This window comes from Sceloporus undulatus, chromosome 6 (assembly GCF_019175285.1).
Source record: "Sceloporus undulatus isolate JIND9_A2432 ecotype Alabama chromosome 6, SceUnd_v1.1, whole genome shotgun sequence".
Lineage (NCBI taxonomy): Eukaryota > Metazoa > Chordata > Lepidosauria > Squamata > Phrynosomatidae > Sceloporus > Sceloporus undulatus.
In genome coordinates, this window is record NC_056527.1 from 130,956,889 (window position 1) to 130,981,341 (window position 24,453).

General features: G+C 46.8%; 1 protein-coding gene across 6 annotated transcripts in view; it reads left to right on the forward strand.

Moving 5' to 3' along the window:
* The window catches only part of SIK3 (SIK family kinase 3), a 69,580-nt gene that overhangs the window by 30,863 nt on the left and 14,264 nt on the right, over positions 1 to 24,453 (forward strand). For all 6 annotated transcript variants that reach the window (XM_042477111.1, XM_042477110.1, XM_042477109.1 and 3 more), the window contains exons 2-14: positions 4,956 to 5,072; positions 8,384 to 8,447; positions 14,351 to 14,512; positions 16,115 to 16,239; positions 16,516 to 16,639; positions 18,719 to 18,837; positions 19,250 to 19,360; positions 19,464 to 19,613; positions 19,936 to 20,013; positions 20,135 to 20,244; positions 20,925 to 21,078; positions 21,432 to 21,587; positions 22,431 to 22,501. In XM_042477111.1, coding sequence (XP_042333045.1) covers positions 5,031 to 5,072; positions 8,384 to 8,447; positions 14,351 to 14,512; positions 16,115 to 16,239; positions 16,516 to 16,639; positions 18,719 to 18,837; positions 19,250 to 19,360; positions 19,464 to 19,613; positions 19,936 to 20,013; positions 20,135 to 20,244; positions 20,925 to 21,078; positions 21,432 to 21,587; positions 22,431 to 22,501 — 1,466 coding nt within the window. In that variant the 5' untranslated portion in view covers positions 4,956 to 5,030. The remainder of the gene's footprint in view (positions 1 to 4,955; positions 5,073 to 8,383; positions 8,448 to 14,350; positions 14,513 to 16,114; positions 16,240 to 16,515; positions 16,640 to 18,718; positions 18,838 to 19,249; positions 19,361 to 19,463; positions 19,614 to 19,935; positions 20,014 to 20,134; positions 20,245 to 20,924; positions 21,079 to 21,431; positions 21,588 to 22,430; positions 22,502 to 24,453) is intronic.

The window sequence follows — 24,453 nt, forward strand, 5'->3', positions numbered from 1 at the left end:
CAGTCAAACACAGATCCTCTGTAGCTTCCTTGGCATTCTGTTCCGTAATGACAGAGGCATAGGGAGCCTAGAAGCCAAGCCAGGTCAGGCAGAGCCAGGACTCTTCCTCTCCACATTTCTCATATGCGCTGGAGCTCATGCTTCTGGCATAGATTAAATGTTTTCCTCACAGTCTTGGAGAGGGAAGTAGGCTTGAAACACATGAAATTGCTCTAGCGTGAGAGTCAGTAGTTGTTCACAACAACAGCGGTGGAAGCGAGGGAAGGAAGCAGGTGATGTCCCGGGGCACAGTACCACCTCCATACAGCCTTGTGTAGATTCTGCCATTTCCCCCAGCCCTGTTGTTCATGATCTCTTAACAAAAGTTAAAACAGAGACCTACCCGTGTTAGTCTGGAATATCAGTCTGCAAAGGGATCTTGTAGTTTGAGACTAACTGAAAGAAAGAAGCTGGTAGTGTGAGCTTTCGTAGGAAGTAGAGCAGATCTATGAAAGCTTATATAGGAAGGGAATTTCTCTACCTGGGAGCAGCCAACAAGAAGGCCCTCTTGGCTTGACCATTGCTGGCCTTGGAGCAGGAGCAGTAGAGTGTTTGTCTTTCTCTCTCTGCAGCCATTTTGAGACTTCAGTGGCTGGATCTGGAGATGATGATATTGTGTGCTCCTTGCTGGGAATGGAGGCAATGGTCTTTGGCTCTGCTGTGGATCCCACAGGATTGGACCTTAGCCCTGTGCTGTTCTGTGCTATAGGTACTGCCTTGTATCCCTGCAGAGAGAGGAGCGGCGGCCGTTTGAGCAGCCCTTTTGGGGCCGTTCCTGCTCTCACGCTTCTGTTATCACCATAACCAAGGAACTTGGCATTTCTCATAACTAGTCCAAGGGGGGCTTGGGACTTTGCTTCAGAATCGTACCCACAACCCCCTCCTCAGTGGACTGTTGGCTAACTCAGCTAGCCTTTCTCCTCCTGCAGTTTGTGTCTCAAAATTACCAGGTTGAACTTCAAGCAGGTGCTGGGCAAGGGGAGGCAGTTTGGATTCTGGGCTCTTCTCCTAATTGGTGCCAGTATTTTTGCTGGCAGCTGACTGGGTCTCTGCAGGTGCTATGCTTTGTTAGCATTGTTATTTTCCCGGGGCTTTTGTTTTGGAGTTCAATGAAAGAATTCTGTCATAGATTAGTGTGACTCTTAATTGCTGCCCAACTTAATCTCCAACGTGTTGAGCAGCATCCAAAGCAACCTCTGCATGAACCTGAAGCACCCTTAGAGTTTATGGGACTGGCCACCCCTCATCCTCCTGGGCTGCCCACAGCGGGGTAGTCTTTCCCTTTGCTTCTCTGTAGTCACCCACTGCCAGCCAAAATTTTGAACTGAGACTATTAAGAAGGTGCTTTTGCAGCTAGCAGTGGATAAAACCAGCTGAAAACTTCCAAGAGGGGCTTAGCTTCTAATGGTGGAGGGAGACTTGTTTAATTTGCAGGCATAAGGTCTGGGTAGCTTTGTTCCTTGTAGAAGGTGCAGGGAAAAGGCCATTATTTTCACATAGAAGGTATGTAAAGCATCACCTCTTGCCCGAATTCAGCATTTCAAGCTGAAAATCTAAGGAGGAGAGAATACTGGAGATTAGGGAAGGATGCTCTAGGCCCTGCTGACAAGTGAAAAATTGATGGGTCCCTGGGTACAGATAGTATCCATCCAAGAGTTCACGATAGTGAAAAATGTGAAAAATGTTGTTCCAATTTTTTTTAAATATGTACCTTGTCTCAATAGTTGGCTTCTGTATCATAAATCTGGAAAATGGTCAATATGTAACACCATTTTAAAAAAAAACGGGATCTAGGAGATTGTGGGTCAGCTTGTTTAATGTCTCTTCTACATGAATGGATAGAAGGCACTTTTAAAGATAAAAGCATGCAGGTGGAAGGAGTAGAGCCAGTGTGGTTTGGTGATTTGAGTGTTGGTCGCTGGGAGACAAGGGTTTGAATCCCACTTGGGCAGTGGGTGCCCTTGGACAAGTCATCCTCTCTCAGCCTCAGAGGAAGGCAACAGCAATTCCCCTCTGAACTAATCTTGCTGCCAAAATCCCATGATAGGTTCGCTTAAGGTTGCCATAAATAGGAAAGTCTGCTTTCCCAGCGAGATGGTTGAGACTTCTTCCTCTGCCCTTGAAGCTTTACCAAAACTGCTTTTCCAGGCTAAGATCTGAGGACATCTTTTGGGGCCAGCTGCTGGGTAGGCAGGGTCCTTGTTCACCTGGAAAGGGCAGTGCAGCCATGAGAGGGGTGGGAAGGGGGAGAGAAAGGGAGGTTAGAGATACAGCACTGGGGAAAAACAGGGAGTCCTGCAGTCTGTATTAGTGTGGCTTGGGACAAAGTCCTCACTGGGAATCTGTTTTGCTGGAGAGGGTGACTTTGTTCGATCCCTTTCCTGCTTCATGAACAAATGGCTGCGCTCCAACATTTGTGCCAGGAAAGTGACACTGACTTGGGTTTCATGTGGCCCTGAACATCTCCATGGTGATGGGTAAACAGGAATGTAAACAGGTGGCTTCAAACGCTGGAGAAGATGCCTCTGTGAGGGCACTTATCAGTATGTGGAATGGGACACAGGCTGTCCTGGGGAAAGCACTGGAGGAAGCAGCAATGAATGACTTCTTGGAGAAGTGCAAAACGGCAGATTCCTCTGGGTGGGTGGCTTCTTAACATTTCTTCTGGTGTCACCCCTGCAGTTCCACTTTGGGAAAAGGACAGGCACTGACAAAGCGAGAGTTACTTTCAGGAAATCCCATGATTACAGTAAGCAAGTGCTGGAAGGTTGGCTTCGGTCTAGGAAACCTTGTGTTCGTGCAAGACTCCATTTGAAGATAAGTGTTGCATCATTAAAATAAATGGGAGCACACACTTGCGCCTGCTGGCAGCCTTGATTTGATTCCTTACATTATTACATGGAGCTGGGCAAAATAAGACTTTCACAGCCAGTGCTCTGGCAAAGACTTGTTTTTTAGGAAGTGGAGGATTACAGGCAGGAGTCTAGTACCCCATATTACGGGTTTCAGAGAAAGAAGTCATGCCAGACAAACCTGATCTCTTTTTTTGATAAAATTACCAACTTGTTAGATGAAGGGAATGCTGTGGATATAGTATATCTTGATTTCAGTAAGGCCTTTGACAAAGTTCCCCATGATATTCTTGCAAACAAGCTTGTAAAATGTGAGCTAGACAAGGCAACTGTTACATGGATTTGTAATTGGTTGACCCGCCGAAGCCAAAGGGTGCTCAACAATGGCTCCTTTTCATCCTGGAGAGAAGTGACCAGTGGGGTCCCACAGGGCTCTGTCCTGGACCCAGTGCTATTCAACATCTTTATTAATGACTTGGAGGACAAAATTGAGGCATACTTATCAAATTTGCAGATGACACAAAATTAGGAAGAGTAGCTAATACCCCAGAGGACAGGATCAAGATTCAAAATGACCTTTACAGACTAGAAAACTGGGCCAAAGCCAACAAAATGAAATTCAACATGGAGAAATGTAAGGTACTGCACTTAGGGCGGAAAAATGAAATGCACAGATATAGGATGGGGGACACCTGGTTGAACAAGACTACATGTGAAAGGGATCTAGAAGTCCAAGTGGACTATAAGTTGAACATGAGTCAACGGTGCAATGCGGCAACTAACAAGGCCAATGCGATTTTAGGCTGCATCAATAGAAGTATAGTGTCTAGATCAAGAGAAGTAATAGTGCCACTCTATTCTGCTTTGGTTGGACCTCACCTGGAATACTGTGTCTAGTTCTGGGCACCACAGTTAAAAATGGATGTTGAGAAACTGGAGCCATGTGTCCAAAGGAGGGCAACTAAAATGGTGAAGGGTCTGGAAACCATGCCCTATGAGGAACGACTCAGGGAGCTGGGGATGTTTAGCCTGGGGAAGAGACGGTTAAGAGGTGATATGATAGCCCTGTTCAAATATTTGAAGGGATGTCATATTGAGGAGGGAGCAAGCTTGTTTTCTGTGGCTCCAGAGAATAGAACGCAGAACAATGGATGCAAACTACAGGAAAAGAGATTCCAGCTCAACATTAGGAGGAACTTCCTGACAGTAAGGGCTGTTTGACAGTGGAACAAACTCCCTCAGAGTGTAGTGGAGTCTCCTTCCTTAGAGGTCTGCAAAGAGAGGCTGGATGACCATCTGCCAGGGATGCTTTGATTGTGATTTCCTGCATGGCAGGGGGTTGGACTGGATGGCCCTTGCGGTCTCTTCCAACTGTACGATTCTATGATTCTATGATTAGAATTACCCAGCTTTTCTTGGTCCACAGCCCAACATTCCTGAAAACCAAGATGGTAAACATGGGCTAGTGTGTCTGTGTGGTCAGAGAGATAGCTCACTCCACAAGATGGAACAAGTGACTGAGCCACACCTCTTGAAATGGCTTCCTTTGGATGTTTTGGATTTAAAATGATGCTCTCTTGGTGAAAAGCCACTTTATTGGGACTGTAACACTTGTTCAGTTGAAAAAGGGTTTTGGAACTGACTTTGCAGTCTGCTCGCTATCATACTTTTAGTACTCATGCAGCAAAGTGAGTTAATGTGGGACACCATAACCTTAGCATCATATTGTGGGAAGTGCCCAACCCTCTGCCATGGAAAACCTTTGTTGGAAAACCTCCTGTGACATTCTATGGGATGTCTTCCTGAATGTTCCCCATAGGCGGGTGGGAGGACTTCTAGTTCTACGCAGGTCACAACTTCAGTTTTTCACATCTCCATCTTGAGTGTCAGATCTGGGGCAGACCTTTTCCATGCTAAGGACAGAATCCTATTGATGACATACATTCTTATAACTGTTTCTGGGAGCAGAGAAGTTTTACTTTAGGATGTTGTGTTGCTTCTAGATTCCACATAGTCATTCTGACAATGCTGTTCCTAATTGTTTGTCTTGCTGTTCTCTTTCAGGTTGCTATAAAGATCATTGATAAAACTCAGCTGGATGAAGAGAACCTCAAGAAGATATTCAGGGAAGTTCAGATTATGAAGATGCTCTGCCACCCACACATCATCCGATTGTATCAGGTAAGACAACTGTGCAATGGGGGTGCCAGGGCTTGTGCTAAAGGTCATGGGATTCTCCCACTGGGGCCTAGGTCCACTCCTGGTGAGTCTTCATCTCATCTAAGGGAGCTTCTGCAAAGTGGGCTGCTTTTCCAGGGTTGGTTGCAGGGTGAGAAGCTCCTTGCCATGCCAGTGCCCAACACCATGTCAAAGTGAAGCTACTCCCCAATATATAGCCTGGCCCCTACTCTGGCAAGACCTGCCAGTAGGCTAGTCATACTCACTGGGCACTTTTCATGGAGCTGTGTTTTGGCATAGCAAGGGTTTCTACAGCAGTTGAGGGAAACAGACTGAAAACAGAGACCTATATATACAGGAATTAGCAATCAGGTAAATAAATAATAAATAAAACTTGTGTTTATATCTCGCTTTTTGTTTCAACAATCTAAGCGGCATACAACATTAAAATAATACGATAATATATATAGTTTCCTCCCCCCCTAAAAAAGGATTAAACAGTTCTAGCAATTAAAATTACAAAGACTAAAATCTAAAAACAATAGAACAATAGTGGGCAGAGTCATCACTTATATATGTCTGTGGGGGGATCTTTACGTGGCTGGGTGCTATTCCGGGAAGGCCTGCCAGAAGAGGTCTGTCTTGACAGCTTTCTTAAAGCTATCTATGTTGGTAATTTGACGAATCTCGTCCGGCAGGCCATTCCATAAGGTGGGAGCGATTGTGGAAAAAGTCCTCTGGGAGGTCACAGTCAATCTCGTCTTTACAGACTGCAACAAATTCCTTCCAGAGGATCTGAGTGCATGGGGCAGATTATATGGAAGAAAGCGATTCCTTAAATAGGTTGGGCCCAGGCCATGAAGGGCTTTAAAGGTAATAACCAACACCTTGTACTGTGCCTGGAAACTAATAGGCAGCCAGTGGAGTGATTTCAATATTGGTGTAATAAGGTCCCTGCTAGTTGTTCCTGTAATCAATCTGGCTGCCATATTCTGTACCAGTTGAAGTTTCCGGACAAGGCACAAGGGTAGCCGCATGTAGAGTGCATTGCAAAAATCAAGTCTTGAGGTTACCAGTGTGTGTACTACAGTTTCAAGGTCCCCCAGTTCCAGGAAAGGGCGCAGCTGGCGTATCAGCTGAAGCTGATAGCAGACGTGCTTGACCGTCACATTCACCTGATTTCTCATCTGAAGCGATGAGTCAAGAAGCACCCCCAAACTGCAAACACAGCCTTCTGTTGGAGCAACAGTTACTTTTACAGCAAATTGCCATGACCTTGTTAACAGGTGTGCAATGCAACAATGTAATTATAACCAGTTATAACATATTTAACAATGCAAACACAATATATAACTATTTACAGTTATACATTGTGTTTATACTGTTAAATATGTTATGTTCACACACAACTTAAAAGTTTATAGTTCTATAACTTTGCTATAAAAGTAACTGTTTCTTCAATAGAAGGCTACCTGATTGCTAATTGCATATAGTTATTTGGAGTATTTGGAGTATTCCTGTAGTGGGAATTTTTTTTGTGTGTGTGTGTGTGTTTGTGAAACCAGAGACCACTTCTTCTGGGCCCTGATTTTGACACAGGATTCCTGGTTCCTAGAGGGCTCAGGCGTGGATCCAGGTGTACCTCCCTGCTCCTGTTGCTCCAGGGCCTTCTTGGTTCATAACAGCTCCTCTAAATCACTGAGGAACAAAAGAGCCGCCTTTGGGCAGATTGCACTTGTCCTCTTGTGGAGGTTTATTCACAGATTCCTACACTGGCCTTAGATATCAGTTTCCAGGGGAGTTAACAATGAAAAGTCTGAAACACAACACAGTGTTTGGCTAGAGGGTTTTTTCTATCTTGCTCATAAAGGAGCAGGCCTGGCGTGTGTGTGTTTCCAGAATGCTTTATGCTGAAACACCATAATTGGTCTGAACTTTCCCTTTCGGCTCTTCCTTTCCCTCCACCAGAGGGGAGAGTGTATGCCCTGCTGCTCCGCTGCCCTTTATATGTGGCAGGAGTTCTGCCACCAGCACTCTGCCACCTAAATGCATTCATCCTGTAGTGCTTCCCCCAGAACTAGCTTATATTCAGAATTACAACTGTGTTTGATGACAGGCTTGTTCTCATGACTTGAAGTAGATGGAGGGAGCAGACTTTGGTGCACTGCCTGGCTTCTAGTCCTGTGGAACAACTCTGATGGCAGCATGAATCTTATTTGCTCCATCTTGTTGCTTTGGCTGTTGTGGGTTTAGGTGGTGAGACATGTCTGACCACATAGTTGAGAGACTGCAGGAAGACAGTGATGCAGTTTCTCCTCTTATGACATGACTTGGAGACTTCCCTGCACTCTCCGGTCCTGCACTCTTTTTCAGCTCAATGTGCCCATGTTGTGCCTCTCTCAACTCCCCCAACCTGGATTCTCAGTGGAAGAGAATCTTTGTGTCTCTGTGGTTGTTTCCCCAAGAACTCTCCTACTGGATTTCCAGTAGCAGCAGCAGGAATAAACCTGGAGTAAAGCAGTGGTTCTGCTAGCCCCGGCTATCTTTAATCTGCCAGTTCAACAAGAAGCCAAAGGTGTTGGCAGTAAGAAGCTTTGAGCTGGCTGTGTTCTTCTTCTGCCAGATTTCTCTCTTAAACGAAGCAGCCTCTGAAGCAAACTGCCAAGCCTCTGCTGTTGAGATGGCTGACTTGTTCAGAATGTGTCCCTTGCATTTGCAAAGGGGCCTTTCTGCCTTGCTGGTGCATCTGCAGCTGCTGAATAATTTGAGCTAAGTGAGGCCAGCAGTGGAGCTTTGGAAATGCCAGAGATCAAAACATCTGACCTGGAAGCCTTTCATAGGTCCTCCTCCAACCACAGACATCTCTCTCATTAATCAGTTAAATGGCCCACTTCTCTGCACTATATAGTGAATCAAAATGGTTGACCTGTCACTGCATTTACAAGTTGTTCTTTTAAAATTTGGGAGTAAATGGCAGCAGTAGTTCAGCTTGTGGAAACATCTTTATGGCCCTATAAAAAAAAGTAGTGCTGAGCAGGTGAGCAGGTTCTTTTTAGCATGGAAAATAGGCTCTTTGGAAGTTGACTCCAGCAGTTCAAACTTTGGTTCCATCTCTCTTTTTCTTGTACCCTGGTTTAAAGGTCCCAGTGGCTGTCCTCAGCCGGCCTCGCATGCTAAAACACAGCTGCTGGGCGCTTCTAATTTGTTGGAAGTAGCTCTTGCGTATCAGAGATGCAAGTCACAAAAGAGAAGCCCACAACCTCCTTTTGTCCTGGGCGGTCTCCTTATCTGCCGATTTTTTTGTCCTTGTTCAGGTTATGGAGACGGAGCGGATGATTTATCTGGTGACAGAATATGCAAGCGGAGGGGAAATATTTGGTAAGTACCTTTATTGCCTTCCTTCTAATCAGATAATGTATTTAGTTAACTACACTCAGCATAAAATGGCTTGCCCTATTTCTGCTTCAAGTTGGGCAATGCCCTTTAGGCCTCAGAACTTTCCGTCCATCAGAGCAGTTGGTGGCAAAGAGGACTGGCAGGCTGTAAGACACCAGCCTTGTTACCTTCCCTGAATGGAAAAGAAAATCAGGAGTCTGAGGAACCTTCCATAGTTGAAAGACCTAAACCCTTAAGATTCAACAACAGTTCTAGCAGTTTAAAATAATCCTTTTCATAGTTACTGTGCTTGAAGTCTTTGAGTTTGTTTGGTTAGCACAGGACTCACCTGGGTTGGACCCACACCACCATGGGAAATATGGAATGGGTGACCTGCAGCTGTAGCACCAGTAAAATGTCCCCAAGACATACAGATGAACCCAGTGCATTTGTGGCTTGAAAAGGCCATTTTCTGGTGGGGGGCAGAGATGGAGGAAATAAGTTGTCTCTGGGAACAGGCTGAAATTTGTGCCAGAGATCTCTGTTAATCTCACATGTGCCTTTGGTGGCTTTTCCATACAGACTTGAACTTGCAACTTGGTTCTCGTTTTTTTTTGTTTCCTATCTCACTTATGTGTGAGTGCATACATACACTCATGCCTTTGACTCAAGACAGTTGTTCTGCATTTTTCATGGAGGGCTGTCAGGGGTTGGTCACAATTGCTATAGGCAGGCGCTTTGGAGCAAGTGTTTGTTGGGAAGTGGCAGAGAGATGAGCGATCTTAGCATGCTCCAACAACAGAAAGCCATCCTTACTCTTAGACGTAGTTCTGGTGAAACAGAGGGTGAGTGTGTTGGGGAGGTGGCTCAAGCAAGGAAGCCAAGCCCCAATCACAGAGTGGAAGACATGCTTTAAATGATATGGTAGGCACTGGCTGAAGAAACTCTACTGTCTCTGAAGAATCTTCTTCCAATGTCAGCATTTTCAGGGGCAGAGCAGTTGGGAGAAGAAACATGGGACTGCCTTTCACCAAGCCCACAGTGGCTCATCTAGCTCAGTTTTATCTGTGCTGCCTGTGTCTCTCCATTAGCCAAGAGCTTTTTGAAGAGGACCTGTGTGACCTGTAGATAGTTCTTCCTTTGAGGTTGGGAGGCTAGCTGTCTGGTGAAGGATGCATGGCTGTGCATGGACACACACACACACGTCAGACCTGGCACTGGGGGCAGCTTTAATGTGCTGAAGCAGACTAACATTATGTATCTCTCCAACCTTGCAGTCATTTTTGCCTTGTAGTCAGAGAGGCTGTGTGCTCTCAAGCAAACTGCCCATAGTCTTGGGCTTGGTCAGGTACCAAAATAACCAGGTTACGTGCAGATCAGGCAGAAACCTTCCTCTCTTTGCTTTTGAAAGAGCCTCAGGCTGCAGTCAATTGAGCTTGTTTGGAACTGAGGGGGCTTACAGCCAGCAGCCAAAACCACTGCATTGCCACCCCTTCCAGCAATTTTTTGCTCTCGTTTCTGACCCAGGGTTGGCCACTGCCTCTGTGCTGCTTCTGCCATTCCCCAGCTGTCTACCATTGCTGCCACTGTTTTGTCCCTGAAGCCCACATTTCATGGGCCAGTGAAACCAGACCCCCTTTGGTGTTTTGTAATGAAGAATCACTTGAGAGTTCCAGAGGCAAAGGGGTGATTTGCTTCAGGAAACCAAGAGCCCCTTTTGGAAAGCCTCAGTCCCTGTCATCTTTTGACAGCTTTGGCACAAGAGGAGTCTGCTGTGGCTGCTAGAACGGGTCCTCTTGGGCAGCCCCATCATCTGGTCCCGGTCGTACCCACACCGCCTTACCCTCAGTGTCTACAGGAGACTTGTTTCTCACTGCAGTCACTGGCCAGATGGCTGCCCTTGTGGGGCAACTGTGTTAATAATACTCAGTCATTTGTTTACCTTGCATCTTCTGTTCAAAAAAGAAAAATCTGCCCAACATCTGGGGAAGGGAGAGGATAGGGAGGAGGTACCCTCTCCCGTTGCCAGGAGTGGGGTGGCTTGCAAGCAGCAGCTGTAGGCAGACAGGGCATCCAGTACTACCGCAAGTACTGAATGGGTCCTTCTGGGCCACCTTGGTGGGGTGGCTGCAAAAGGGTCTTGTTCCTTTCCCCTCTTTCTTGCCTGGGCCAGACATGAGGTGCTAACAGCCAAGCCCACAAAGAGTTATGAAGGGTGGAGCCCATAGAGCAGCGATGGTGAATCTTTTAGAGGCTGAGTGCCCAGACTGCAACCCATAACCCACTTATTTATTGCAAAGTGCTGTGTCCCTCTGGCTTTCTAGTAACAAACTCTGGCAAACTCTGTGCTGGGGCGACGGCACATGTGAGTGCCACCTCTGGCACGCGTGCCATAGGTTCACCATCACTGCCATAGAGGTTGATGGTGTTGCTACCATCTTGCCATTTGTTCTGACTGTCGAGGGCAACTTCAGAGGCTTCTTTTGGGGAAAGCTGTGCAAAGGCAGCAATCTGGGGATGCAGACCCCTGGATCTGAATTTAGACATGGACCTGGGAGTGCCTTGGACTCTTCCTTCAAAAAGGCCATTTCTTCAAATCAGCTGTCTTGTTTGGGCCAGTTCATCCTGCTCTCCTTTATAAACAGTATTAATTATAGAATGAAAGAGGAAAGTCTGCTGTAGCGAAATCAAAATAAAGCTGAAGCTTTCCCATCAGGTGGTGGTTTTGCCCAAGTGCCCACTAATTAAAATGCCCAGACACAATGGGTTTGCAGTAAATACTAATTACACAAAGCCATCGAAAGCCTTCTGCCTCTCCTGATAAAGGGCAGTTTATTTCCTTTGATGTGGCATTTCTAATGTATTTTGATAGGGATTTGAGCAATCCAGTTTCTTTTTCTGCAATTAAATGCCATTTATTTGAAAAGCTGTTCAGTGCAGGCAGTGCCCAAGACGTCAGTCCTGTTCACACATTCCCAGAACTGAGGCCAGGTGACTTCGGTGAGGCTTCCCAAGCAGAGGTGCAGAGAACTGGCTGGGCTGCAGCCACAATTCTGGATTGGGGTGCGAGTTAACATCCCAGCAGAGCCAGGCACTCCAGTAGTGGCTTCATGAAAGCCTTAAGTATCTTCTCTTTCCTCATGGGCCCCAAAGGACTTTGCATACTAACCAGCTCTGTAGGGATGGTGACATGCCTTGTTGTTGCCCTCTGGAACAGCTTCCCTTCACCCATGGAAGGCATCACTTTGTTTCCAGTAAGACTCTTTGAGCGCCAGATCCAAGACCTGCCTGCAAACTTGCTTCTCAGACTCCAAGTGGTTTCTAAGCCACATTTGCCGTTCTTGCCCTGCACATGTTTTTGTGGCAGCCAGCTTCCCCCCCCCCCCCCTTTGTCAGTGTGAAAATGAATCTTGAACCTCACACTCCTGTTTGTGGAGGGCTTTTTTTTTTAAAGGTTGCCATTCATTACCTTCTGGTGTGGAAAGTGGGTGGGGGAAGCACAGAGAATTTGCTGTGCATGTAGAAAGTCCCCAGTTCAACCCCAAGCATCACCTGGTGCCAGAAGCAGCTGCCTGCCTGATATCCCAGAGAACTGTTGCTGATGGTTAGTGTCACCATGGACAGTGGACTAGGTAGATCCCCAAAGGCCCAGCTGTGTGAATGACAGCGTCTGACATGCCTGTGGGGTCATCAGGTGAAACTGATGGCTCAAGGCAGACGAAAGAAGGACTTAGTGCCACAACACATGATTGATTTGTGGGATTGATGGCCATAAGCCTTGAGCCAGGTCCCTCCTCATGAAACATTGGGCTGCTTTAAGTCGTGTCATCATCATATAAACCATTTTTACATTTTAAGCAGATGCATGCAACCACCAGATACCTGCCAGTAGGCTTGTTCCTAGTGCACTGGGTCTTTGGCCATTGCTTCTTCCTGCTCAGCATTTTTGGACTTTTATGCAAGTGTGTGTGTATGTGTTTAGTGTCTGCATGCTAAAATGCAGTCCTTCCAGTCCTCCCTGTATTTCTCACTTGCTGTCCGTCCTTCCCTTACTTCTTTTCCTCCCCTCCCCCCTTTTTTTACACAATCTGTGCCAAATATCTTTAGGCTCAAATGTGAAATTTTACTGCCTAGGTAGAAATCTGGAAGAGAGGAGGCCCAACTCTCTTTTTTAAAAAAGGCTTGTAGGCCAAGCAACTGTTTTGTGTAAGATTCTGAGCAAAGACCAATTTACTGAAGAATATTTCACAAACTGTGAATTTTACCCATCTAGAGATGTAAAATTTCTGGAAATTTTGCATCAGTACATAGCTGTTAGAAATAATTTTGGGACAGTAATTATGTGAATACCTTTTCTTAAATATTTTATTCATCATTATAAAAGATAATATGCCATAATACATTTTCTCAATTTTTCAGGAAGAATAGGCTTCGGCAGGGAATAGGGGTTGGTGGGTTTTGTCTGAAATACCCCCCCCCCAGGTCTTTGCATTTCTAGACCCATCTCTGAATATAAACTGAGTTCAGAGGTGCCCATCAGCCAAGCTGGGTCACTGGAGTTTAAAAACAACAACCAAAACTAACAGGCCTTTTGTCTCAGGGGCTGTTAGGTTAATGGCTGGCTAGTTCCTGCCACGATTTCTCTGTGATCATATGCAGAAGGTTTTCTTTTGCTGCCAAAACCAAAACCATTTTCTTACTTTATTGGGAAGGGAAGCTAGAGCCAAGAAGACCTATCAAGGTAAGCTGCCAGCTAAAGACACAAAATAGCCATGGCTTGGCTGCCATCACCGTCTTCAACTTTACTGGCTTGGGTGTTAAGTCAGGTGACAAAGAGAACTCCAAAACCACGCCATTCTGTCACTTAATAGGAACCTCTTCCAAACTTTGCCTTCTCTTTGGAGCCTCGTTGCTTCTTAAATCTGCATCACAATATCTGCATGCACATATATGCTCATTTGGCTTGACCTGGCACAGATGATGAGAGGCAAAGGTGGGATCCTTCAGTGTATTCTGGTTCTGCTCAGGCTTCCTTGGCATTGCCCTTCTGGGACCCTTTCTATCTAACTGCACAATAGTAGATGTGAAAAAGTGACTGAATCCCAAGGTATTTAAAATAGGTTTTATCCCTCAAATTAGGACTATCAACCTTTTAAAAAAATGCATCCTGAGACTCTTCCCTTCTTTTACATCTCTGTCTGCTCTGAGGCAAATTGACCAATTAGTAAATTGGTGGGAGACTGGCAGGTGCACATATTGCTCCCCAACCAAAGAGAAGGAAGGGCATCATGATGCCACCCTTTACCTATGCAGGACCCAGAAGGCAAGAGCTTGGGCCCTGCTCCCTTTGGAGCTGTGGGTTCAACTGAGGCTTGCTAGAAATGGCAGCTGCGAGGCATTAGATCAGCATGTTTGCATAGAGAAGCATGTTCAGAGATTGCTGCATCGTTATTCTTCCCATGGAGACTCTCCAGAGTCTAAGTCTGACTTCCTTTCGGAAATGTTCAAACTGTCTTCCATTTGGGCCAGGGTTAAACTAATTTTTGGTACTTGATACATCTCCCTCTAGCCTTTCAGAGTGTGCATTCAAACAGGAGATTGGAAAATTCATGTAGATATTGCAACCTGATCTGTGGCTGTTAGCTATTGATGCTGACCTAGGTAGAAATATCCAGACGGAAGAGGATCATTCTTATTTTCCTTCTTGTCACTGCTGTTCTGGGACTATCTAGACTGACAGGTGTGCCACTAGCTCTTGGTGCTATTTTTTTAAGGGGAGCTGATCCAGGCCAGTTCTGGGTAAGTAGTACTTGCCAAGTTCTACTGTCCTCTATAAGAACTGTGTGGTGCTCCAACAACCAACTTCCATTGTCCCCTCTCTTCCTCCTGCCTTATTATTCCCTCAGATCACTTGGTGGCCCATGGACGCATGGCTGAAAAGGAAGCACGGAAGAAGTTTAAGCAGATCGTAGCAGCTGTGCATTTCTGCCACTGTCGTAACATCGTCCACAGAGATTTGAAAGCAGAGAACTTGCTTCTGGATGCAAATCTGAATATCAAAATTGCAGGTCTGTCATTCTTTACTTGGCTTTCTAATTTTCTACTTTTATTTTTACAAACTTTTTCCCTCACCAAATTCCGAGAGGTTCTTTAATCGATCAGTAACTGGTTAAAGATCAGGAAGCAGAAAATTAGGAGTAAATAGTCAGTTCTGAAGGAGTGTTAACAGTGGCAGCTCCGAAGGATCTGAACTGGGACCTGTTTGATTTGTTCATAAATGATCTGGAGTTTGGAATGAGCAGTCAGGTAGCCATGTTGACTGGTGGCACTACGTTGTTTTAAGCAGCAGCGAAGAGCTGTCAAAGCCTCTCTCAGCTAGAGGGAATGGGCGTTAAAATAGCAGGTTTATTTAACATTAGTAAGGGTGAAGTGGTGCTCATGGGGCATTAAACTGATCTGGAAAGGAATCCTGTGTTGGTGTGGGAGGACTCAGTAAATACATTTGAACTAGCATGTGGCTATTGTGACAAAAGAAGATTCCAAAAGAAAATGAAAATACAAATGCTGCTCCTATGATAATGCTTTTAAAATAAAATAAAATATTTTCTAAATATAAAATACAAAAACCTGTTTTGTTAATACACAATTACCATCACAAATTGTCTCATTATAATTCTACTACAATCTTATATTGTACAGTCTTATATTATATATAACATATAATCTATATGTTATAATTTTTATAATGTACAATACAATATTTACACTATATCTATATAAACTTCCACAGTTTTCTTGGCAATAAATCCTATAGCTATTTATTAAGCATTATTTGTCTTTGTTTCCCCTGAACAAAGTATCAAGATTTCCTAGGCACAATTCTTTGTTTCTACTATTATTGTTCATATTGTTTTATCATAACATCTCCCTTTCTTAATTCTCTGACTTGCTTTGTCCTTGCCATCGCTTTCTGCAAAATTCTGTTATCAGAACCATTCTTCTTCTGTCTTATCTATATCCTTATGATTTAGCCACAAAGTTAACCTGTCCATTTCCTGCATATCCAATACTTTCAATAACCAGTCATCTAACGTTGCGAGTTCTGCTTTTTTCCATAGTTGTGCTATCATTATTCTTGCTGCAGAGGTCATGTACAGTAACATTCTCCACCATTTTCTTTATCCAGGGGAATTATATTTAACATATTAAGTAGGTATATTTCTGGTTTTAATTGAAATCTAATTCCTATGATTTCTTGAATTGTGTTATGTATTTTCTTCTAATAAGCGTTTAGTTTAGTGCATCTCCACCACACATGAAACCAAGATCTGATATTCTTTTGACATTTCCAGCATTTGTTTGATTTCTATGATAATGCTTTGTGCAAATCTGCGGGTCAATCACCGTTCTGGTGCCAACCCGCCAAATGGTTTGGAGAAGCAGCTGGTCTTGCCCCTTCTGGTAGTGAACAGGGTGGAAGGGTGTTCTGCTGCCTCATGCCATTTGCACTCCCTTTTTATGCTTCTTCTCTTCCACCTGTTGCTAGCCTTCTGTGCTACAGTCCAGCATCTGAGCAGGTGCCAAAGGCCAAGAAATGGTTTAAGCCTTGATGGGAAATCATTTGCCACTGGATAGCTGCTTGAACCCATTCCTTCCTTGTCTCATTTCAGATTTTGGATTCAGTAACAAATTCACACCTGGCCAGTTGCTGAAGACCTGGTGTGGAAGCCCACCATATGCGGCTCCTGAACTTTTTGAGGGGAAGGAGTATGATGGACCGAAGGTGGACATTTGGGTATGTGCTGAGGTTTGCTTCTGTGTTGCCAGGATTACTGTTTTCTCACAGGAGCATAGCTGTCGCTCTCTGTCCAAAAAGGCTCTCGTGATGACATATTTGCCAATGTTTAAATGTAGTTGTTAGCTTTACTTTGGTTTCATAGGAAGGGACTTCTCTAGAAATAGTGAAGGAAGTAGGGAGGGAGGGGCAAAGGCCCACCACAGGTGAAAGTTGGCTTTCTGTGACTGTGGGACTGATGGTCGACGTGAGTACCTGTGGTCTTCTTTCTCACAGAGCCTTGGCGTGGTGCTCTATGTGCTGGTCTGTGGGGCCCTGCCTTTTGATGGGAGTACACTGCAGAACCTGCGGGCAAGGGTGCTGAGTGGGAAGTTTCGCATTCCATTTTTCATGTCCACAGGTAAGGCGTCCCGTGAGGCTGCCGGCTCAGCAGGCGGGAAATACATTGTCCTCAGGCAAGCTGTCCAGAGCTGGCTAGCATCCATGGCTCCCTTTCCTGATGAAAAGCATTTGGCTGCTGGATCCCTTGGCAGCATTGAGTGCTCATGCTGGCCAGTATCCCTTGTGGATGCCCAAACAGCACAGGAGCTGGCTTTGGCTGCCTTAGGCTGGCATGCTCTTCTGATAAAGAATGGAAGTGATGCCGCTATCTCTTCTATATGCAAAAAGGAAAGCTTTCTCTTTGCTCTGACCAGAGTAGAGCATGTAGCCCTAGTGAATTTCTGGGAGAAAAAGAAGCAGCTGTAGCTAGTGGGCAAAAATACCAGGCCAGTCCCGGCGCATTTGGGAAAACATTGCCCCTCACCTCCATTGGGTGGAAGCCCTGCTTTTATACTTCCCATCTTGCCTTGCCCCCTCTTGTGGTAGTAAGAAGGCTCACGACTCCTGCCTCTCTTAATAAGGGGGAGGCTGTAGGAGGATCATCTGTGGTCTCTGCTAGCGCTAAAGGTTGTTTGGTCTTCCAGTGAGGCATTTTTCTTCTCCTGAGGCTCAGAAGGAGGTTGCTTCCCCTGGCAGGCCAAGCAGCTGCCCTTCCTTCTGCCCCAGTAAACCACTCATGACACCTGTCCCAAACAGCTACTGGCAGAGGTGGTCACCCAGGAGAGGCCTGTTCATGGAGGATGGGTTCCTGTCCTCTGCTTTGGATAGTGGCTCTTAATGCTCTCTGGTTGGGACAGGCAACCTTGAGCAGTTTTGCACATATAGGGGAAAAGCCCAAGCAGCCTGGTCACAGTGAGTGGGGAAACTGTTGAGAACAGGTTGGAGAAGCCTCCCTTGGACCCACTAGCTCAGACTGTGGAAAGCAAAGCAAAGCTCTCCCAGTAATCCTCCCATCCATCTTTGCTGTGATCAGGGGGTTGCCTTCTCGCTGGAGGAAAATTAATTTTCAGCCCACTGCAGAATGGCGTAGGCGTAACTGCCAGTTTCCTGTGGACATTATTAATCAGAACTCATTGTGACTTAATGGTTGGTGATGCAGTGCAAGGCTGTTACCAGTCAAAGAATAAGAAAGAGCTTCACAACCCTGTTTGGCAGCTATGGGGAGGGAGAGCTGTCACTGCTTCAGGCACCAAGATGGCAACAAGCAGACACTGTGAGTGCCCCCAAAAGCAGGGTCTAGGTGAGGCTGAGGTGTTGGGCGTGGGAGTGATGGGATGTGTGGGGTTTGCCTACCTTCTCAGCCAGTTTCACACATCAGTAACCCTGAGCAGAGCTGTAAATAGACAGGGCAACCTTCTGAGCCAGCACACAGTTGAACCTTGCAAAACAGGAGGGAGCGAATGGGCTGTCTCTCCTGTTTTTATGACTGGAGGCCTTCAGATGTACCAGGCTACCTTGCTTCCTGGTCCTGATCCAATCACAGTCTTGCCTGGTGTGCCACCAGAGCCATTCCAAATCCACCTGGACAAGCAGTAGCAGATGTAGCACAAGCCTGGCTTTATAAGTTTCCAAGAAGCAAGAGTTCAGTTGCTTCCCAGTGAGCAGCTCCTTTGTGGCCTAAAAGAGTGAAAGAAATGATAGTGAGTGGAAGAGGCAAGGTAGAGCCAACCATTTCAAGGGGAAACAAAATTAGCGATCTCGGAAGGATGCAAGCCTGAGTCAAGCTTCAGCCCTTTTGCTTTTTGGCTTCCTTGAGTTCTTCTGGCAATGGGCCCTGCCTGACTGTTAGCTGGTAGCTTTCTCTGAGTCCCTGGTAGAAGCCAGTCATGGCTGGTAGGCCTGATGACACTTGGGGTTTGGACCAAATGCCTCATGGCCACATTGAGGTAGAGCATTCTTGAGTTGGACTGGATGCAGCCACAGGGAGTAGGAGGTGGCAGAGGGTTTCCTGAGATACACACGTACCTTGTGGGTGTCCAGAACTGAAAATTTGCCCTCCCTACTGCTGAAATGCCCTGTGGCTGGAGGTGAGTGTGGCTGACAGCCACAGCCTGGCTCCTCCGTTTCCTCAGTGTACCCTCTGGCTCCTGTCTTTCAGAGTGTGAGCACTTGATCCGCCACATGTTGGTGCTGGAGCCAAGCAGGCGGCTCTCCATGGAGCAGATCTGCAAGCACAAGTGGATGAAGCTTGGGGAGGTGGATACTGAGTTTGACACGGTAAGTAAGTTGGCAGAATGGGTGGTGGGTGGGTGTGCGTGGAGTGTGTGCATGCACCTTCCACATTTTGTGGCAAGTGGGGGAAGGGGAAGCTTTGCCTCCCCTTCCCCCACTCCAGTGTTACACCATAAGGAGTACAATTTTAATGTCATCAGTTTTGTAAATCTCTTGTACATGCTTGATATGAAATATAATGTTTAAGCTTGAAGAAGCGGTTGAGGGAAGAGAGGTAGGACAGGCAAGTAGGGTGAAGTAGTGGACTTGAGCCTGTGTCAAAACTTGCTGGGTGCAGAAATGTGAAGGTGGCATCCCTGGCTGATTCATGGTCAGCAAACCCCAAACCACCTTTCTCCTCCTTGCTTTTCCTTCTTGTGGGCAAGTAACCACTACTGAAATGTCTTGTGCTTTCTAGCTAATAGCTGAGTGCCAGCACCTGAAGATCGAGCGGCAGATGGAGCCTGTGAATGAAGACGTGCTGCTGGCCATGGCAGAGATGGGTCTGGATAAGGAGCACACCCTGCAGGTATCTCTGGGAGTGCTGGGCATTTGGGGAGAAAGGGGCCGACCTGCCTTGGGCCTTGGAAAGAGAAAGGTGATCTCTTCCTTGCTCTCCCCTGCTCTCTCAGTCATTAAGGACAGAGGCATACGATCACTACAGTGCCATCTACAGCCTACTCTGTGACCGCCAGAAGAGGCATAAGAATCTGCGCATTTGCACTCAGCCTGGCCTGCCAAGGACCATGACCTTCCCAGCAGTCACAGCTGCCAACATCCAGGTCTGTTTTGTGCAAGAGACCGGCCACTTGTGCCATGTAGGCATGACCTCTCAGAAGGCAAGAGAAATCATTCCTTCTGTACAGTTGGGAATGATTGCTGGCAGGTTGGTCAGCCCTGGGATGAGAGCCTTCTCTCAACATCCCTGGTAGAGCCTCCTGTGAATCGTGGCAAGAAGAGTAGGGCAGAACCCTGGTGTGTTTGTGTATGTCTGCTGCAGCAAGAGTATTTGGGCAGTCCTTGCTGTTGCTGGCAGCTGAGCTGGAGGAATGGTCCTTGAGATTCATGCGGGTTTCAGTGTTTGGCTTAATGTCCCCCCTGCAGGCAGAGCAAGGAGGCAACACAGTGAGCATCAGTGTTCCCCAAGTGCAGCTCATCAACCCGGAGAACCAAATTGTGGAGGTCAGTGTCCCTTTCCTCCTTGGTTCCTGCCCTTGGGACCTGCCCTTGTTGTGTCCCTAAAGGCCTCTCAGCTTTCCTTCTCACAAACATTCGTGTGTGTGTGTGTGTGTCCTTGTTCCAGACGGACGGAACCATGAACCTGGATTCAGATGAAGGGGAAGAGCCATCTCCTGAAGCCCTGGTCCGCTATCTCTCCATGAGGAGGCACACAGTGGGAGTGGCTGATCCTCGGTAAGTCTGCTTTGCTAGCCATGTGGTTAATAATTTAACTGTATTTAGTTAAGGTAAGGGGATGAATTTTTAGTTGTGTATTTATGTAATTGTTTTTGTAATAATCTATGCATTTTTGTAAACCGCCTTGATCTGTTGGAAAGGCGGTATATAAATAAAATTTATTATTGTTATTGTTATTATCATCATCTGATAATGTGGTCACCCTGTCCAGGTGATCCAGGGGTGACTCATGGGTGTGGGTTTTCTCCATTATTGTAGCTCTCTGGCAGGTAAACACAATCCCTTTCTCAAGTCAGTAGCTTTGTGGATTCCTGGCCCTACTTTGGGGATGATCCTTTACAGTTATACCTCAGTTAAGGAGACTGATGTGTTCCTGGGCATTGTTTTAATGGAATATTTGGACCAGAGGGAGAAATAACAGGGAAAGAGCAGGGGTAGATTTACACAACAAGGAGCAGTTTCAGGAAACTTTTCATTCAGAATTAACAATATGCATATGTGAAACAAAATGACCAGGCCAGTGTTAGCCCAGGAAACTGTTAGAGAAGAAGGTGGGTGTGCAGACTGTCCCCACACTTGCAGTCCTCAGAGTTGGGAACTGCACCTGTCGGCACTACCTGGGTAAAGCAGTGGCATTGCCCGGCCCTTTCTGTGAGTGGCGGTGTTTGTCTTTGCAGCACTGAGGTGATGGAAGATCTTCAGAAGCTACTGCCAGGCTTCCCTCGTGTTGCACCACAGGCCCCCTTCCTGCAGGTGGCACCAAACATGAACATGGCAGCCAACATGCTGCCCATGCATCACCTCCAGCCGACGGGCCAGTTGGAGTACAAGGTATGGCAAAGGACCGGTGAGGCCCTCCATGCAGGAGACAGGGATGATAGTTTCAGCCAGGGAGCCCTGGATATTGGTTCATTTTTTCCTTTGAGGGTCCATTGGCCTGCTTGGTGGGCGATCCTGAGTAACACTGAGACCACCTGATGAGCACAGCTATTGAGTATGGAGAGCCAGAGTCTTTGCTGACTTTGCTGCCAAGCCATAGGACTAGTACCTACCCCCTACCCCCGCCATGCCAGCACATGCTCTGAAGGGATGGTGGCACACTCATGCCCTTTGGGCCCTGCCCTCACTCCTGGCTTTGCAGTGCATAGTTGGGATCTGGCAGAGACAAGAGTGTTTCCTTGCAGGAGCAGTCATTGTTGCAGCCCCCGACTCTGCAGTTGTTGAATGGAATGGGACCCCTTGGACGGAGGGCATCAGATGGAGGAGCCAACATCCAGTTGCATGCCCAGCAGCTCTTGAAGCGTCCCCGGGGCCCTTCTCCACTCGTTACCATGACACCAGTAAGTAGCAAAAGGAAGGACTAGTGCACAAGTTTGATTTTTTTAGCTCCATCGCCCGAGTCTCCTTTTTTTTGTGTGTCTTAATCTTTTAGGAGGTAAGCCTAAGGATGGTCTGGGTCTCTCTTGTGATAGAAGTGTGTGTTGGATGAGCTGGTGTTTCCTGGGCACCTCTCAAGCCAGGGTCTAATTTCCCCATTGCTCTTCTTTTAAAGGCTTGGTTATCTTTTCTTCTGGAGCTTTTCTGGGAAGTTAGGCTGTGCCAATCTGCTTGTTGAGGCTTGGGCAGTCCTGCCAAGCATATCTGTTGTTGTGGAAGTGATGAGCTGCACTTTCCATGACTTGGGGAGAGGATATTGAGAGGAGGAATGGTCTAAAGGAATTGCTCCAGAATCCCATAAAACAGCTTTTGGGGAGTGTGCAGGGCACTGCCACTACCAAAAACATTTCCTCCCAAAACAATGCCTTCTAGGAGGCATGGGGTATTTCCACCACATTGGGGAGGGGCTGGTCTAATTTAGTCACTGCTGGAGGAGCCAGTTTTGAAACAGTTACTTCCACTCACTTCCTATTGATAAAAAAAAAATTACTATGCCTAAAATGGCACAGGAAAGCCCCAAAATGTAGTGAAAATGGCCTCTATGCCTTCTAGAAATTACTTGATTAAAAAATAGCATTGTTATTTATTTATTTTTTTTGCAGAGGTGGGTGCTATGGGAGGGTAGTGGCTCTCCATGATCTCTGGAGGTCCAGTATAGCCCCCGGCCTTCCACAGTTGCCTACACCTGGTGTAAGGGGAAAGGACCCTTTCTGTCAAACCCAGCTCTGCCCTTCTGCTCCCTCCAGGCAGTGCCCGCCGTGACCCCTGTGGATGAGGAGAGTTCAGACGGAGAGCCAGACCAGGAGGCTGTGCAGAGGTAATGCTCCTGCCCCTGTTCCCCTTCCTGTCGTCGGAGGATCCCTTCTCTTGTCTGTCAGCTACCCTAACAATAACAGGCATCTGTTTGGCTTGTGGTTTCTGCTTCACTCTGCTTCTCTGAGAGCTGGTTTTCCATGTGGACTCTGCTACAACTCTGAGCTGCTCCTGCTCCTTTCCTTGGTCTTCCTACTAACCTCTTTCTGGTGATTGGATGGGTAGGTAGAACTTCCACTAGCATCCAGGGCTCAGCTGTAAGTATATGTCTCAAAACCAAGATGCCCACAGGTTGGCTTCTGGCTGTATCTGTGCTCTCTGGCAGGTCCTAGAGCATCCAACTGCAAGGCTAGCGGGATCTGGCCTTGGCTGCGCTGCCCTTCCCTTCATCCAGCCTGCTCTTTTGGGAGCGCATGGCCTAGGGGAAGAGTTGCAGGCTGACCCAACCACAGCTTTTGCCAAGTATTAGGGAGACTAGGCTTTTTCATTTCCTAGCAACTGGCCTTGCTAGTAAAGATGTCTGGGTTTTCCTGAAGCAAACACTTCCTTGTGGAAGTGCCTTGTTAGTTCTTCCCCTGCAGAGAAGGAGGCAGGCAGAGAAAGCAAAAGGAGATGCAAAGATTTGGAATGCCTTTCGGTGAGTGAGGCAGCTGGGCCCCTTGCAGTAATAGAGAAGTCATTTGAGCCTAACCACTGGCTCTTAATACCCCATCTTCTGGGAGCCTGTAGAACCCTAGAGGGGGCTGCCTTCTGCTGGGAAGAGGGGATATCCCACTCCCTTGACATGTCAGATCTCCACACTGCTGGTTCTCCCCTCTTCCCAAGGAGGGTGCTCTGTTTCCTCCACTTGTCCTCTCCTCTGTACTGGATGTTCCCTTGTGCTACCGGTTGCTGAAAGAGTCAACATTATGTCTGCAGGGTGGGTGGGTTGATGCAAATATTGACCTCCCAGGAACACCATTTGAGCACCATTCCACTTCCCAGAACACAGGGCTGACCCCTGGCTGGTCTCTCTCTGGTCGTCCTCCCACACCCAGGCTTGCTGGAGACTCCGAGCCCTGAAATCCAGCCTGTGCCTGCAGCAAAGTTGCTGATGGCCAGATCCACCCCAGAAGGCATGAAAGGAGGCAGCCTTGGCCACCAGCAGGTTACAAGCCCTTCAGGAAATGGCTCAAGTTCTACCTGGCCAGTCTGTGCAACCTGGTCCCTGTCATCACTTCACCTCTGTGCTGTACTGGGCCCCAAATGACCTTGGAGGACTGCCCTTCCCATCTGCATTCCCTTGTGAAAAATAACTTTAAAATTACTTCCAGTGCCCCCTCCCTTTTGCCCTAGTTGTCTCAGGCACAGAAGCAGTCTTTTTTACATCAGGGTTATTTGACCCCAGGGCACACATGCACCCCACACTTTGCCCACTCCTTCCCCAGATAGAGCCTTGCCTGATCTGGCCCACAGTGCAAAGCAGCGGGAGAGATCCCCTTTCCTTGGGAGATGGGGATCCTTCCTGGTTGCTCATTTGGCCCTTCTGGCTGATTGTTACTGAAACCCAGAAGCTGGATTTATCTCCCTCTTTTCTTCCCGACTGGGGCCCAAGGCAGCTTGCAATGTAAGTTAAAATTAAAAAGCAATAAGCAATTGAATTTAAAACAGTAGAAAAATAGGTTAAAATATCATAGTCATGATGGTAAAAATGGGGCACAGCCCAGTTTAAAAGACTTCCTGCAGGGGCCAGTTAATAGTTCAAGGCCTCGGCAAATGAGGAGATCCTTGCTTTCTGGTGGAAAGAGAGCATAGACAGCAGGTACGTGTGAGGGAATTGCAGCCACCAAAAAAGACACGTCTCCATTGTCTTCACCAGCTGTATATGTGATGGTGGTGGGCCTCAGAGAAAGCCCTCCACTGGGGATCATAAAATTCAGGCAGGCATGTTTTGGAAGACATGACCTTTCAGATAAG